At 38.0% G+C, this 15529-nt stretch overlaps 1 protein-coding gene across 5 annotated transcripts in view; it reads left to right on the top strand.

Annotated features, from left to right (window-relative positions):
- Window positions 1–15529, top strand: part of RRM2B (ribonucleotide reductase regulatory TP53 inducible subunit M2B) — a 64107-nt gene that overhangs the window by 18435 nt on the left and 30143 nt on the right. For all 5 annotated transcript variants that reach the window (XR_005368448.1, XM_038555244.1, XM_038555243.1 and 2 more), the window contains exons 6-8: window positions 1994–2127; window positions 13061–13165; window positions 14439–14552. Coding sequence is in view for 4 of the 5 variants with exons in the window: in XM_038555244.1 (XP_038411172.1) it covers window positions 1994–2127; window positions 13061–13165; window positions 14439–14552 (353 nt within the window). In the remaining variant the exon portion in view is untranslated. The remainder of the gene's footprint in view (window positions 1–1993; window positions 2128–13060; window positions 13166–14438; window positions 14553–15529) is intronic.

Raw genomic sequence — 15529 nt, 5'->3', positions numbered from 1 at the left:
CGTACTTTCTCATCTCTAAAATCATGAGGCCTTCACATTCATTAAAGCTTTTAGAAGAAATATTTTGGAAGTCTTTTAAATTTACATCTACTCCTGAAATTTGTAAAGTTTACCTCTCTTAATCCTTTAATTCTTTCCAAAAAGAATTGCCTTCTATAATGATTTTTGTCCTGATTTTCATTCTATAGCATTTACATGAATGCATAGAATAGTTAAAATAAAAATTTCCTCTTATTCACAATGTTTGTGTTATAGTCTAGTTCTCTCACATTTATGTGACAATGAAGAATGCATCAATTGTAACTATTATCTTACTAATAGCAAGATGAAAATACAATCTATATGTTAAAATAAGGAATCTTCATCTTAAAAAATATAGCTAGTCTAAAAAATATTTTTTAAAAAAGATTTTATTTATTTACTTGAGAAAGAGAGAGAGAGAGTACAAGTGGGGTGAAGGACAGAGGAAGAAGCAGACGCCCTGTCGAGTAGGGAGCCCGATGCGGGACTTGATCCTGTGACTACAGGGTCATGACCTGAGCCGAAGGCAGACACCCAACTGACTGCCACCCAGGTGCTCCTAAAGAGCTGTTTTTGTTTTTAAGACTCAGCAGACCATAGTGATTATTATTATATTTTGTATTTAGTACACTAAAGAGTCTTAATTCCTTCTACACAGTCAATACTCAGTAAGTACTTATTTAATTTACCTTTCTTCTGTTATTTTTTTCAAAATGACTTAAAATTGTATCTGTAAAAATGAAATGCTATAGAAGTTTTTCTGACCTTTTGGGCTTCTAATAGGCAAATATTTGATATAATCTGATTTGATTTATTTAAGATAATCAGAGAAAAGAATGAGGACAAACCAGAGCGCTATTTACAGACTGCCAGAAATATTTAAGTCATCTTTCTTTTTGAAGTTTAAATATTATAATTACCTTTGTTCTGAAAGTTTTGAGTATTCTGGATCAGATTTTAGCAGCTTTCATAGAATGAATAGTAATGTTTGTCATCTGGTGCCTAGATATTTTCCACTGATTCAGTTCAGAACACATTTATCAAGCACCCACTCTGTGTTTGGTGTGACAGTACTGGGATACAAGCTATGATGTTATTGATGAAACAGACCTGTCATTTAAGCACTCCATTGCCTTTATCCTCACAGTCTTATAAACCAAACCTTTCTCCCTAGACAGAAACATATATAAATACTTCTCCTGAGCATATGTAATGTGGTGACATTTGTTTGGGTTAGACTTATAATTAACCCCTAGAGACAGTATTACAGATATAGTTCCATTATAGACCTTTGAGGAGATGGACTTCTGCACAGTCCTTGCCTAACAGTGAGTAGTCTCTGAAATTGGGCCTGAAATTTAGCAGGAGATAGTATTTTTGCTTATGTGCTGGGTTATTTTATCCAATAGATATACTTATTATCTTAGCTGGACTTACATCTTTTTTTAAATTGTAGGTGCATGACAATGTTTTGTGAAATGTTTACTGCTAATCTGTCAGATATCTTAGGTTTATAAAAATAAAAACCTCAGCAACCTCCCCTCCCTTAACCATAAAGAAGGAGACATTTGTCCTAAAAACTTATCTTCTACTCTCTACCCAATACACGCACACACTTATATGCATGTACTATACTCATAGGCACGTGTGGTGCACAGATAAATCACCTCTTTCCTTTGAGTAGGGAAAGATCTCCTTTGTCCAGATACCAAGACCTATAGGAGTCCAATGTCTGACATAAAATTTGAAGTAGACATACCTACATACTTTTCTGCTGTAGTAGGTAGAGGTAGCATATTTCCTCCTCTGAAGACCCTTGGCCATGGCACTAATTTATTGATTTTGTTTCTTGGCAAAATAGTTGTGATATTGGTATAAATATATGTAAAAATATGTATTTTTTTATATGGAAGCTTGAAAATGTCTACGAGATGTGATATTTCAGAAAATAAAACTATTTTATGTCTCCCAGGGGAAAGAGTCGTGGCTTTTGCTGCTGTAGAAGGGATTTTCTTCTCTGGATCTTTTGCTGCTATATTCTGGCTAAAGAAAAGAGGTCTCATGCCTGGACTCACTTTTTCCAATGAACTCATCAGCAGAGATGAAGTAAGGAATGAAATACTCTTCTAGTGATATTTGTATTCATATTTGGTGTTCATTTATTTTTCTTTCTGCAAAATGCTGATGATGGCCCACAAATATCCTGGCAATTATAAGAAAATAGGAAGTAATTTCTTCCTTGGTTTTTAGGACATTGTATTTTTCCCCTGCCTCTTACTGTTCCTCCTGTCTCCCCTGCTCATCCTTATATATCATTAAATCCCAGGTCCCCACCTTGGCCTCTGTCCTTCACTCTACATGACCACCTGGCTGATCTTACCTGTTTCCATGGGATCAGCTACCATTTAGATGCTCGTAAACAACCCAGACTTGAGCACAGATATTCTTTCCTGAGCTCCAAATCCTTGTGTTCAAGTGCATGTTAGTTTCTCCTGGAAGGCTCCACAGAAATCTCAAACGTGTTATTTCAGAAATCAAACTTACGATCTTTCTCCCCAGATTCATTCTTCTGTTTTCCCTGTCTCATTGAGTGATGCTACTTTCTATCCAATCCAAATTTGAAATCTGGGAGTCTTTTTAGATCACTTTTTTTTTTTCTTTCTCATCCATATCCAGCCAGAAACTAAATCTTGTCTCCCTTTGCCTGTGATACCCTTTCCATATTCCTGCCAATTTTTTCCTGTTGATTACCTTCTCACAAGTGGCAACTCAAAACTTCCCTGACTCAGTGGGGTAAAATGAACCACTCTTTCCTTTATGTATCCCTTTGAAACCAGAACCTGTCCTTTTCTTAGAGTCTGTAATGTGTGCTGCACTTCTTGCCTCTCTCTTCTGCTGGACTCTAGGCTCCCTGTGTGTGGACATCTTGTCTTATTTGTCTTCCTGTTCTCAGGGGTTAACCCATCACAGCCTTCAGTTCACATTGATTGCCTACACTAATCCTGGCCCCCCAGCTTATTTCTAAGTGACCTTGTCAAGTTATTAACTTCTCCGAGCCTCAGTTTCTTCAACTATACACCTCGATAGCGTTTTGTTAAAATAAAATGAACCCGTATGTATGAAAATGCTTTTTAATTGCCATAAAATGCTTTGTATAATTTTGTTGCTTCATGTTGTTCAATTTCTAATAATTTTTATCATAAATGTCATATGTGATGATTACAGGGAATTAAGAGAATAAAATTACTCAATCTTAACAGAGATAACCACTTTTAGTATTTCATTGTATTTCTTATTAGACAGTTTTTTACATTTAAACCTATATAGATATATGTGAACATCATGATTTTGTAATTTGAAATATTCTGCTTTTATCATATTTTTATGAGCTTAGATTTTTCTGTAGCAGACATTATGAGCATTTTTCTGTGAAATTAAGCATTTTGGGGGGAAGTAGTTTTTTTTTAAGTTTTATTAGGTACAACATTATAATGTTTCAAAGGTTTCTAGGTTTTTTATTTGCTATAATGCAAATGAATGTCTTTTGTCTATAAGCTTTATCCCAATTTCACATTATTTTCCTAAGCTAGATTGCCTAGAAGTAATATCACACATTATAAGGTATGAACATTTTGAAGGTCATCCATACTAATTTCCAGATTTCTTCCCAGAAATTTTATAGAAAGCTCCACTCAGCAACATATGAACATGTCTTTTCTTACCTAACCTCACCAAAATTTGGATTTACGTTTTAAATATTTGCCAAATTTGATAGCGGTAATGCTTTCTCATTATTGGTTTTATTTGCATTTATTTGATTACTATTTAGATTGAACTTTTTTTCTTTTTTTCTTTTTTTTTAATTTTTTTTTTATTTATTTATGATAGTCACTCAGAGAGAGAGAGAGAGAGGCAGAGACACAGGCAGAGGGAGAAGCAGGCTCCATGCACCAGGAGCCCGACGTGGGATTCGATCCTGGGTCTCCAGGATCGCGCCCTGGGCCAAAGGCAGGCGCCAAACTGCTGCACCACCCAGGGATCCCTGAACTTTTTTTTCATAATGACATTAGTCATTTGTATTTTTTTCTGTATTTACCCATTCTTGTATTTTGTCCCTATTTCTGTATATCTATATATATATATCTATATATATATATCTATATATATATATATATATATATCCCAGTGCATAGTGACTGGGAATAGTGCATAGTGACATAGTGAGCTTTCAATAAGTGTTTATTGAGTTTGTTATATTTATTGTATGAATATAATATAGAATACTATTTTTGTCGTATTTTTTGCAAATATTTTCCCAATTTGTCCTTTGTTCTTATAACATATAAAAACCTGATATTGTTGTGATCCACTTCCAGAGATGAGTTAAGGAATCACACATATTTTCCTCTTGAGTTTATAACATCTAACTCTGAAATACATTTGGAATTTGTTTAGTATAAGTATAGAATTAGGTATAAATATTGTAAAGAATGTTAGAATTTAATGCGATTTTATTTCATGCAGTCTTAGGAAGTTTTTCTGGTTATCTTTGTTAAGTATTCCATCCTTCTTCATTGACTTGTGGTGTCTTCTTTATTATATAGTAAGGTTTTTTTTTTCTTTAAAGATTTTATTTATTCATGAGAGACACACAGAGAGAGAGAGAGAGAGAGGCAGAAACAGAGGCAGAGGGAGAAGCAGGCTCCATTCAGGCAGCATGACATGGGACCTGATCCCGGGTCTCCAGGATCACACCCCAGGCTGAAGGTGGTGCTAAACCGCTGAGCCACCGGGACTGCCCCAGATATAGTTAAGGTTTTTAAGTGTACTAAAATCTGTTAGGGGCCATTTTTTCTTTTCATTAACCTATCAAATTTCATGTCAAAGAACTTTTTTTTTTTTTTCTTGAGGAAGGGAAGGGACGGAGAGAGAAAGAGAGCAGAGCCTGACACAGGGCTCGATTTCACAATCCTGAGATCATGACTTAAAACCAAAATCAAAAGTGAGACGCTTAACCAACTGAGCCACCCAGGTGCCCCTAGACAGTTTTAGTTATTGTAGTTTTTTTGTTTTGATAACTAGTAGAATAAATTTCCTAACTTTCCTATTAAAACTGTTCTTAGAAGATTCTGCCCACTTATTCTTCCAGATTAATTTTTTAATTGAAATACATTTGACAGAACAAAGGGGAGGGGCAAGATGGAGGAAGAGTAGGGTCCCCAAGTCACCTGTCCCCACCAAATTACCTAGATAACCTTCAAATCATCCTGAAAATCTACGAATTTGGCCTGAGATTTAAAGAGAGAACAGCTGGAATGCTACAGTGAGAAGAGTTCACGCTTCTATCAAGGTAGGAAGACGGGAAAAGAGAAAGAAACAAAAGGCCTCCAAGGGGGAGGGGCCCCGCGAGAAGCCGGCTAAGGCCGGGGCGAGTGCCCCCAGGACAGAAAAGCTCCGTCCTGGAGAAGCAGGAGCTTCACCAATCTTCCTGGACAGAAAAGGGCTCGCAGGGAATTAGAGCAAGACCCCAGGAGGGCAGGGATGCCCTCAGGCTCCCTGGGACACTAACAGAGCAACTGCGCCCCGGGGAGAGTGCGCTTGGCGGGACCCAGAGCAGCTCGGAGGGGATCGGGAGGCGGCTCCGCAGAGAGGGGGTTTCCTGGCTGGGAGCGCGAATCCAACAGCGCAGGCGTTGAGCACAGGGCGCCAGGACACAGCCCAGGATCCGGCCTCCCCCCGGGACAGGCAGAGGCCAGGAGGGCCCAGGACAGCGAGGACGCTCCTGCCCCGAGCTGAGCAGATCAGCTCCGTAGTTACTGCAGGAGCTGACTCCAGGGCTCCAGAGATGGCTGCTGCCACTGTGGTGGTTCCTCCTGGGGCCTCACGAGGTAAACAACCCCCACTGAGCCCTGCACCAGGCAGGGGCAGAGCAGCTCCCCCAAGTGCTAACACCTGAAAATCAGCACAACAGGCCTCTCCCCCAGAAGACCAGCTAGACGGACAAGTTCCAGGGGAAGTCAAGGGACTTAAAGTATACAGAATCAGAAGATACTACCCCGTGTTGGTTTTTTCTTTTTCTTTTCTTTTTTTTTTTTTTTTTTTTGCTTGCTTTCCCTACCCTGTTTTTTCCTTTCTTTTTCTTTCTCTTTTTCTTCTCTTTTTTCTTACTTTTTTCTTTTTTCTTTTTCTCTTTTCTTTCCTTCTTTCTCTCCTCTCTTTTTCTCCTTTTCTCAATACAGCTTGTTTTTGGCCACTCTGCACTGAGCAAAATGACTAGAAGGAAAACCTCACCTCAAAAGAAAGAATCAGAAACAGTCCTCTCTCCCACAGAATTACAAAATTTGGATTACAATTCAATATCAGAAAGCCAATTCAGAAGCACTATTATAAAGCTACTGGTGGCTCTAGAAAAAAGCATAAAGGACTCAAGAGACTTCATGACTGCAGAATTTAGATCCAATCAGGCAGAAATTAAAAATCAATTGAATGAGATGCAATCCAAACTAGAAGTCCTAACGACGAGGGTTAACGAGGCGGAAGAACCAGTGAGTGACGTAGAAGACAAGTTGATGGCAAAGAGGGAAACTGAGGAAAAAAGACAAACAAAAGACCATGAGGATAGATTAAGGGCAATAAATGACAGCCTGAGGAAGAAAAACCTATGTTTAATTGGGGTTCCCGAGGGTGCTGAAAGGGACAGAGGTCCAGAATATGTATTGGAACAAATCCTAGCTGAAAACTTTCCTAATCTGGGAAGGGAAACAGGCATTCAGATCCAGGAAATAGATCCCCCCAAAATCAATAAAAACCGTTCAACACCTCGACATTTAATAGTTAAGCTTGCAAATTCCAAAGATAAAGAGAAGATCCTTAAAGCAGCAAGAAACAAGAAATCCCTGACTTTTATGGGGAGGAGTATTAGGGTAACAGCAGACCTCTCCACAGAGACCTGGCAGGCCAGAAAGGGTTGGCAGGATATATTCAGGGTCCTAAATGAGAAAAACATGCAACCCTGAATACTTTATCCAGCAAGGCTCTCATTCAGAATGGAAGGAGAGATAAAGAGCTTCCAAGACAGGCAGGAACTGAAATAATATGTGACCTCCAAACTAGCTCTGCAAGAAATTTTAAGGGGGACTCTTAAAATTCCCCTTTAAGAAGAAGTCCAGTGGAACAATCCACAAAAACAAGGACTGAATAGATATCATGATGACACTAAACTCATATCTTTCAATAGTAACTCTGAATGTGAACGGGCTTAATGACCCCATCAAAAGGCTCAGGGTTTCAGACTGGATAAAAAAGCAGGACCCATCTCTTTGCTGTCTACAAGAGACTCATTTTAGACAGAAGGACACCTACAGCCTGAAAATAAAAGGTTGGAGAACCATTTACCATTCGAATGGTCCTCAAAAGAAAGCAGGGGTAGCCATCCTTATATCAGATAAACTAAAATTTACCCCAAAGACTAGTGAGAGATGAAGAGGGACACTATCTCATAATTAAAGGATCTATCCAACAAGAGGACTTAACAATCCTCAATATATATGTCCCGAATGTGGGAGCTGCCAAATATATCAATCAATTAATAACCGAAGTTAAGACATACTTAGATAATAATACACTTATACTTGGTGACTTCAATTTAGCGCTTTCTACACTCGATAGGTCTTCTAAACACAACATCTCCAAAGAAACGAGAGCTTTAAATAATACACTGGACCAGATGGATTTCACAGATATCTATGGAACTTTACATCCAAACTCAACTGAATACACATTCTTCTCAAGTGCACATGGAACTTTTTCCAGAATAGAACACATACTGGGTCACAAATCGGGTCTGAACCGATACCAAAAGATTGGGATCGTCCCCCTGCATATTCTCAGACCATAATGCCTTGAAATTAGAACTAAATCACAACAAGAAGTTTGGAAGGACTTCAGACACATGCAGGTTAAGGACCATCCTGCTAAAAGATGAAAGGGTCAACCAGGAAATTAAGGAAGAATTAAAAAGATTCCTGGAAACTAATGAGAATGAAGATACAACCGTTCAAAATCTTTGGGATGCAGCAAAAGCAGTCCTGAGGGGGAAATACATCACAATACAAGCATCCATTCAAAAACTAGAAAGAACTCAAATACAAAAGCTAACCTTACACCTAAAGTAGCTAGAGAAAAAACAGCAAATAGATCCTACACCCAGGAGAAGAGAGTTAATAAAGATTCAAGCAGAACTCAACGAAATCGAGACCAGAAGAACTGTGGAACAGATCAACAAAACCAGGAGTTTGTTCTTTGAAAGAATTAATAAAATAGATAAACCATTAGCCAGCCTTATTAAAAAGAAGAGAGAGAAGACTCAAATTAATAAAATCGTGAATGAGAAAGGAGAGATCACTACCAACACCAAGGAAATACAAACGATTTAAAAAACATATTATGAACAGCTATACGCCAATAAATTAGGCAATCTAGAAGAAATGGACGCATTCCTGGAAAGCAACAACTACCAAAACTGGAACAGGGAGAAATAGAAAACCTGAACAGGCCAATAACCAGGGAGGAAATTGAAGCAGTCATCAGAAACCTCCCAAGACACAAGAGTCCAGGTCCAGATGGCTTCCCAGGGGAATTCTATCAAACGTTTAAAGAAGAAACCATACCTATTCTACTAAAGCTGTTTGGAAAGATAGAAAGAGATGGAGTACTTCCAAATTCGTTCTATGAGGCCAGCATCACCTTAATTCCAAAACCAGACAAAGACCCCACCAAAAAGGAGAATTATAGACCAATATCCCTGATGAACATGGATGCAAAAATTCTCAAAAAGATACTAGCCAATAGGATCCAATAGTACATTAAGAAAATTATGCTCAATGACCAAGTAGGATTTATCCCCGGGACACAAGGCTGGTTCAACACCCATAAGACAATCAATGTGATTCATCATATCAGCAAGAGAAAAACCAAGAACCAAATGATCCTCTCATTAGATGCAGGGAAAGCATTTGACAAAATACAGCATCCGTTCCTGATCAAAACTCTTCAGAGTGTAGGGATAGAGGGAACATTCCTCAACATCTTAAAAGCCATCTACGAAAAGCCCACAGCAAATATCATTCTCAATGGGGAAGCACTGGGAGCCTTTCCCCTAAGATCAGGAACAAGACAGGGATGTCCACTCTCACCACTGCTATTCAACATAGTACTGGAAGTCCTAGCCTCAGCAATCAGACAACAAAAAGACATTAAAGGCATTCAAATTGGCAAAGAAGAAGTCAAACTCTCCCTCTTCGCCAATGACATGATACTCTACCTAGACACTATTTTTTTTTAATTTTATTTATTTATGATAGTCACACAGAGAGAGAGAGAGAGAGAGAGAGAGAGAGAGAGACAGGCAGAGGGAGAAGCAGGCTCCATGCACTGGGAGCCCGACGTGGGATTCGATCCCGGGTCTCCAGGATCGCGCCCTGGGCCAAAGGCAGGCGCCAAACCGCTGCGCCACCCAGGGATCCCGATACTCTACCTAGAAAACCCAAAAGCCTCCACCCAAGGTTGCTAGAACTCATACAGCAATTTGGCATCGTGGCAGGATACAAAATTAATGCCCAGAAGTCAGTGGCATTTCTATACACTAATAGTGAGACTGAAGAAAGGGAAATTAAGGAGTCAATCCCATTTACAATTGCACCCAAAAGCATAAGATACCTAGGAATAAACCTAACCAAAGAGGTAAAGGATCTATACCATAAAAACTATAGAACACTTCTGAAAGAAATTGAGGAAGACACAAAGAGATGGAAAAATATTCCATGCTCATGGATTGGCAGAATTAATATTGTGAAAAGGTCAATGTTACCCAGGGCAATATACACGTTTAATGCAATCCCTATCAAAATACCATGGACTTTCTTCAGAGAGTTAGAACAAATTATTTTAAGATTTGTGTGGAATCAGAAAAGACCCCGAATAGCCAGGGGAATTTTAAAAAAGAAAACCATAGCTGGGGGCATCACACTGCCAGATTTCAGGTTGTACTACAAAGCTGTGGTCATCAAGACAGTGTGGTACTGGCACAAAAACAGACACATAAATCAATGGAACAGAATAGAGAATCCAGAAGTGGACCCTCAAGTTTATGGTCAACTAATACTTGATAAAGGAGGAAAGACTATCCACTGGAAGAAAGACAGTCTCTTCAATAAATGGTGCTGGGAAAATTGGACATCCACATGCAGAAGAATGAAACTAGATCACTCTCTTTCACCATACACAAAGATAAACTCAAAATGGATGAAAGATCTAAATGTGAGACAAGAGTCCATCAAATCCTAGAGGAGAACACAGGCAACACCCTTTTTGAACTCGGCCACAGTAACTTCTTGCAAGATACAGCCACGAAGGCAAAAGAAACAAAAGCAAAAATGAACTATTGGGACTTCATCAAGATAAGAAGCTTTTGCACAGCAAAGGATACAGTCAACAAAACTAAAAGACAACCTACAGAATGGGAGAAGATATTTGCAAGTGACCTATCAGATAAAGGGCTAGTTTCCAAGATCTATAAAGAACTTATTAAACTCAACAGCAAAGAAACAAACAATCCAATCATGAAATGGGCAAAAGACATGAACAGAAATCTCACAGAGGAAGACATAGACATGGCCAACACGCACATGAGAAAATGCTCTGCATCACTTGCCATCAGGGAAATACAAATCAAAACCACAATGAGATCCCACCTCACACCAGTGAGAATGGGGAAAATTAACAAGGCAGGAAACCACAAATGTTGGAGAGGATGTGGAGAAAAGGGAACCCTCTTACACTGTTGGTGGGAATGTGAACTGGTGCAGCCACTCTGCAAAACTGTGTGGAGGTTCCTCAAAGAGTTAAAACTAGACCTGCCCTACGACCCAGCAATTGCACTGTTGGGGATTTACCCCAAAGATACAGATGCAATGAAATGCCGGGACACCTGCACCCCGATGTTTATAGCAGCAATGTCCACAATAGCCAAACTGTGGAAGGAGCCTCGGTGTCCATCGAAAGATGAATGGATAAAGAAGATGTGGTTTATGTATACAATGGAATATTCCTCAGCCATTAGAAATGACAAATACCTACCATTTGCTTCCACGTGGATGGAACTGGAGGGTATTATGCTGAGTGAAATGAGTCAATCAGAGAAGGACAAACATTATATGTTCTCATTCATTTGGGGAATATAAATAATAGTGAAAGGGAATAGAAGGGAAGGGAGAAGAAATGGGTAGGAAATATCAGAAAGGGAGACAGAACATGGAAGACTCCTAACTCTGGGAAATGAACTAGGAGTGGTGGAAGGGGAGGAGGGCAGGAGGTGGGGGTGAATGGGTGACAGGCCCTGAGGGGGGCACTTGACGGGTTGAGCACTACATGTTATTCTGTATGTTGGCAAATTGAACACCAATAAAAAATAAATTTATTATTAAAACAAACAAAAAGCAATGCATTTGACATACATACAAAAAAAGACATACCTTGGCAAATTTAAGATATATAACATGTTAATTTTATACAGTTATATTTTGTGATATGTTGCCATTGTATTGATAATTGGCACCTCTGTCACATTACTTAATTTATCCTTCCTTTTTAGTTGTTCAAATAATCAAGTTCTAGTCTCATATTCTTTTAACTAAAAACAATGCTATTGAGGTTTTGATTGGACTTGCTTTAAACTTCAAAATTAATTTTATTCACTTATTGATTTAGCAATATGAGTGCCTACCTTTGATTTACTCATCTCTGTAATATGTGGCTCGCTGTCAGTTCTAATCAACACTTTAACAGCTTTCACGGTTTATTTGAAATTCAGCCTTTGGTAATCTGAAGTATCCTCTTGAGTCCAGTCTGGGAAGAATGTTTGCCTAACAAATCTGCTTAATATTAGCTGTTCAAAAAGGTTTGTTTTTTTGTTTTTGTTTTTGTTTTTTTAAGTTTTTTTTTTTTTTTTTTTTTCTGATGCTTCTTCTGGGAATGATAAGTAGGTAAATAATCCTTGGAATACAGCCTTTGATTTGAGTCTTGTCTTTCATTTGTCTTTGGTTTTTGTTGATTTATTTAGAAAAAACCCAAGCAAACTCTTATTTGTAACCCTGTAAGGTGCACATTCCTTCATCCTTGTCACTCTGGTGGCTTACAAAAAAAAATTGTTTTTCTTTGTAGCTTAGAAATGTTCATTGACTCTGCCTTGCTTCATTTTATAGTCTCTAGCTTAATTTTGTTTGGCACTGCATCATCTTCCTCTGTCTCTGGCCTCTTTCTTTGTTTTGACTTTGCAATTCTGTTGTTTTTAGCTTTATACCGTCTGTTCTGTGTTTTAGAATCCTGTTAATTGTAGATTGGATCTTCTTGCTCTGTGCTCTAATTATGTAAAGCTCTAACCCATTTCTTGCATTTGTGTAACCATTCTGTTCTACAGGTAGGTCACAAGTTTATTTTCTTCTTTGGTTATCAGCAGTGTCATTTCTGTTTTGTACAGCTTCCAATGGCGTTCTTCATTCTTTTCATTTTCATTGCACTGAATTTATTTTTATCTTGAGTCATTCTTATTTAATAAACATGTTGTCTTTTTGAAATCTCTGAATCAGTTTCACCTTTTCTTTAAACACATCGTTTTCAGTCACTTAGTTTTTTTAGACATAAGAAATGAATGAATTTTCATTTCAGCTCTTTCTTTGTTTTCCTTTCCAAAATGATTTTGGTTGCAGATTTGTAGTTGTTATTCTTCTTGTTAATTAATTCATCTTTCACACTGACGAATTAAGATTTACTGGCACTGAAACATTTCATGATAGGTTATTATAATTGGCATTTTAATGAGATTTGAAAGGAAGTAGTTCCTGGTACTATGAATCCCTCCTCTATCTTCCAGAAATTCTGTGTTGCATTCCTAGAGCCTTCTTTATATGACGCCTGACACATGACAGGTGTGAAAATAGGTGATTAAACATTCTTCAACAATGGTATTTTTCTTCTGTTTTAGGGGCTTCACTGTGACTTTGCTTGCCTGATGTTTCAATACTTAGTAAATAAACCTTCAGAAGAAAGGGTCAGGGAGATCATTGTTAATGCTGTTGAAATTGAGCAGGTAAGCAGGGAAGCATATATGATTAGCACATCTCTTTTTCTCGTATGTTTATGCCATTAGTGTATTGGGTTGACTCATAGGAAATTGCCACTTGTAGGTCAAAGCACGTATCAGCAATTTTATATAGTCAATCTGACAGTACCAACAGATGATGCATTGCAATTATTATGTCAGTTTATAATTTTGTTTGTAAGTAAATGTTAAGAGTTTTATATATACAAAAATCTATTTCAGGATTTTTTTCTGTCTCATTGATCTGACACATTCTACGGCCACAGCAAATAATTATGTTAGTTTGCTTCCTTGCTTTTAGATTTTCAGCTACTGAAGAGCAATGACTGTTTCTTGTTTGTTTTGTATTTTCAAAACCGAGCAAGATACCTAGCTTGAAGCATGCATTAAATGTTTATAGAATTAGTAAATCAATGAATTAGTGAATAGTAAAACAATTTATAGAATGTAAAAATCTAAACTCTTTTTTTTTTTTTAATTTTTATTTATTTATGATAGAGAGAGAGAGAGAGAGAAAGAGGCAGAGACACAGGCAGAGGGAGAAGCAGGCTCCATGCACCGGGAGCCCGATGTGGGATTCGATCCGGGGTCTCCAGGATCGCGCCCTGGGCCAAAGGCAGGCGCCAAACCGCTGCGCCACCCAGGGATCCCCTAAACTCTTTTTTTAAAAAAAATACTATATAGTTTGATAGCCATGGTTTTCATGTTGGGAAGGAGAAAATGCATAAAATGCATTTTGGTATTTTAATCATTTTGAGAACTAAATCCAGATAGTTAATGTTTTTATTTTTCCCCTCTTAACACTTTACCACTGTCTTTCAATATAGTTGGAGTTCAGTTTATCTCCCAGCCCTCTGATTCACTTTTATTTTTTCATTTTCTTTGTTAATTGTGTTTCACTCTTTCCCTTCCATAATCATGTTCATCTTTGGTGAATCTTTTTCCAGATATTTCAGAACAAAGTATCCCCTTTTTTCTATGGAGAAAGCCTATGAATTAAGGTCCTATAATGCCATTGTATAAAATACCAGTAATTTGTTAGTTTCAACTTACTCTGGCAACTTGAGAATGTGAAATACTGTGAATAGTAATACCCCCAAACATTTTTAAACAAATGGACATTGCCATGTTGAAAGAATTTATCCTAGTATACTTTTCTCAGGGACTTAGAAGACTAAAAAACTAAAACCCTGTTTTTATTTGGAAAATATGCATTTCTGTTCTGTCCCTGTACTTTATTTTGTTTTTGTTCATATCTCAGGAGTTTTTAACGGAAGCCTTGCCAGTTGGCCTCATTGGAATGAATTGTGTTTTGATGAAACAGTATATTGAGTTTGTAGCTGACAGATTACTTGTGGAACTTGGATTCTCAAAGGTAAGGTGTTTAAAAATGTATTACTGCTAGCTAAAACATTATAGCAAGCAAAGCTACTAAAGTATTATATTTCATTGAAAGCATTTGTAGCATACCAGTCTACTTTTAAAATGTCTGTGACAGGGCAGCCCCGGTGACGCAGCAGTTTATCGCTGCCGCAGCCCAGGGCGTAATCCTGGAGACCCTGGATGGAGTCCCATGTCAGCCTCTCTGCGTGGAGCCTGCTTCTTCCTCTGCCTGTGTCTCTGCCTCTCTCTCTCTCTCTCTGTGTTTCTATGAATAAATAAATAAAAATATTTAAAAAAATAAAATGAAATGTCTGTGACAGGGATACCTGGGCGGCTCAGTTGGTTAAGTGTCTGCCTTCAGCTCAGGTCGTGATCCTGGGATCCTGGTATTGAACCCAACGTCATGGGGCTTCCTCCCTCTCCCTTTGCCCCTCCCACCAGTTTGTGTATGCTTTCTCTCTCCCTCAAATATAAATAAATAAAATATTTTTTAAAAAATGTCTGTGACAGCCTTGGTTTGCATGAACAAATTGGTTTTGTGAAATCCTTTGAAACTTGAAATTTGTAACAGAAGTAGGAGGCTGATAAATCTTAGAATTAATAAGCTCAATAAATTACTCATAATAATTATAGGCATTTAGTAGGATTATCTTTGAGTAAATTGAATTTAATATGTATATATATGTTTACCCTCATAAATCCCCATGGGTCTGTGTTATGACTTTTATGTTAATATTTTTTAAAGAGTTATTTTAGAGAGGAAAAGAGAGAGAATGAGCATGAGCAGGGGGAAAGACCAAGGGAAAAGAAGAGAGAATCCTCAAGCAGACTCCCTGCTGAGCGTGGAGCCTACCATAGAGCTTGATCTCAGGATCCTGAGATCGTGACCTGAGCTGAAATTAAGAGTCAACTGCTTAACCGACTGAACCACCCAGGCTCCCAGCATTAGTTATTTTTTTAAGGCCTGTT

This window comes from Canis lupus, chromosome 13 (genome assembly GCF_011100685.1).
Source record: "Canis lupus familiaris isolate Mischka breed German Shepherd chromosome 13, alternate assembly UU_Cfam_GSD_1.0, whole genome shotgun sequence".
Taxonomy (NCBI): domain Eukaryota; kingdom Metazoa; phylum Chordata; class Mammalia; order Carnivora; family Canidae; genus Canis; species Canis lupus.
This window is presented reverse-complemented; position numbering and strand designations above follow the sequence as displayed.